The sequence below is a fragment of the Solanum tuberosum genome, unplaced genomic scaffold (assembly GCF_000226075.1).
Source record: "Solanum tuberosum cultivar DM 1-3 516 R44 unplaced genomic scaffold, SolTub_3.0 scf00229, whole genome shotgun sequence".
Classification (NCBI taxonomy): Eukaryota; Viridiplantae; Streptophyta; class Magnoliopsida; order Solanales; family Solanaceae; genus Solanum; species Solanum tuberosum.
This window is the reverse complement of record NW_006239154.1, coordinates 954,921-957,200: the sequence shown is the minus strand read 5'-3', so window position 1 is coordinate 957,200 and position 2,280 is coordinate 954,921. Positions and strand designations below refer to the sequence as shown.

At 36.2% G+C, this 2,280-nt stretch overlaps 1 protein-coding gene across 1 annotated transcript; it reads left to right on the top strand.

Annotated features, from left to right (window-relative positions):
- Positions 1–723: 723 nt before the first annotated feature.
- Positions 724–1,815, top strand: LOC107062443 (uncharacterized mitochondrial protein AtMg00810-like). Its single transcript, XM_015313090.1, has 3 exons — positions 724–844; positions 959–1,191; positions 1,285–1,815. The coding sequence occupies exons 1-3, from the start codon at positions 724–726 to the stop codon at positions 1,813–1,815; spliced, it is 885 nt and encodes a 294-aa protein (XP_015168576.1).
- The last annotated feature ends 465 nt before the right edge of the window (positions 1,816–2,280 follow it).

The following is a 2,280-nucleotide window of genomic DNA, read 5'->3' as shown; positions in this document are numbered from 1 at the left end:
CATCTAAAAGTTTTGCTTGTTTGTGTTTTGTCCATTTCCTTAGACATGAACATCATAAATTATCTGCTAAAGTTGTTAGGTGTGTTTTCCTAGGTTATAATGATGTTCAAAAGGGATATCTTTGTTATAATTCTTCTAGACGACAGTCGTGGGTTTCCAGACATGTAATTTTCTTTGAGCATATGTTTGCTTACCTTATTACCTCTTCAACAAAATTAGACTCTGTTTCCTTTCTGTACAAGTTTGAGAATCAGCAGGTACAAAATCCTACATCTCCCAATGAAGACCCTTGTGGCATTACTGATGATCCTGCTCAATTAGATGCATTTCCTACGGATTATTTAGGTAATAGTACTGTGTCACATAATTCATTGAATACCTCTTTCACTGACTCATTTGACAACAATGATTATTTTGATGGTGAACCTATACCAAGTGACTAGATAAATTCTTCCATCCTTCTCTTCATCACTCTGAACGTAAAACATCTGCCCCTGATCGATATGGATACTCTCCAGGAAGATACAGTCGATCGTATGCCTTACTTGCTACTTTGAATTCTATTTTTGTCCCAACTACTTACCAACATGCATCAAATCTTGACTTCTGGAAAAAGCAATTAAAAAGGAACTTTCTGCTTTAGAATAAAATCATACATGGGATTTGATATCTAAACCGGCTGAAGCTTTTGTTATTGGGAGCAAATGGATTTATTCTATGAAAATGAAGTCTGATGGCACATTGGAGAGGTACAAAGATCGACTAGTAGCTCAAGGATATAAACAAGAATATGGATTGGACTATGAGGAGACTTTTGCTCCTGTTGCAAAGATGACGACAATTCGTGTGTTACTCACTATAGCATCCATCAAACGGTGGAAACTTCATCAAATGATGTGAAAAATGCATTTTTGCATGGTGAACTACATGAGGTTATATACATGAAAGCCTCCCCCAGGGTACAACCAAGCTCAATGTGATATGTTTTGCCGTCTTCGTAAATCTCTTTATGGTCTCAAGCAAGCACCACGTGCATGGTTTGAGAAGTTTCGATCTACCATCATAAATGCTGGATTTTCTCATTGTGTTTCTGATTATTTATTATTCATCCGACACTCCAATACTGGTATGACAATTTTACTGTTGCATGTGGATGATATAATTATAACCGGCAATGATGAGAATGGAATTGTACAATTCAAGAATCTTCTTAATGCAACTTTCAAAATGTAGGACCTTGGCAGGTTAACATATTTTTTGGGGTTGGAGGTTGAATATTTGCAGGATAGTATCATGCTAAGCCAAAGGAAATATGCAGAGGATCTTGTCACACAAGCATGTATAAGGGATCAAAAGGTAGCTCACAAACCTATGGAGATCAATGTGAGGTACAAAAATGATGATGGGGACCCTCCTGCAGAACCAACATTGTACATGAAGCTCATTGGTTGTCTAATCTATTTGACAATAACAAGATCTGACATCTCTTATCCGGTTCAAGTTTTGAGCCAATTTGTTACAAATCCTTGCCAACATCATTTTTTTGCCCTCCTTAGAATCATTCGCTATGTTCAGAGTACAATTAATCGAGGTCTTTTCATTCATTCAACATCATCTCTAAATCTTGAAGGGTATGCAGATTGGACAGGATGTCCAAACTCTTGGAAGTCTACGACAGGATGTTGTATGTTAATCAGATCATCACTTGTCTCATGGAAGTGCAAGAAGCAGCCAAAATTTTCAAAATCATCAACAGAGGCAAAATATAGATCAATGTCAGCTGCTTGTTCTGCAATTGTGTGGATACGTCGATGATGGCAGAACTTCATATATCTGTTGATGGCTCCATTACATTACATGCTGACAATACTAGTGAAATACAAATAGCAGCAAATTCGGTCCACCATGAGAACACAAAGCACATTGAAGTGGACTGCCATTATATTCGAGAACTTGTTGTTGATTAAGTCATTAGTCTTCGACATATCATGTCGCATGATCAATTGGCAGACTTGTTTACAAAAGTGATGACAATGAGTAGACACCAATTCTAATTATCCAAATTAATGCTTCTTGATAAGTAGCATCAATTTGAGAGGGGATGTTGACCATATCAAATATGATTCCAAATCATATCTGATATGATTCCAAATCATATCTGTTATGATTCCAAATATTTGATATGATTCTTAAATACGCGGAACAATATTCTAATTTAACTAAGCACAATCACACCATTGATATTGTGCAAGATATGATATGATATTGTGTTAGAATTAT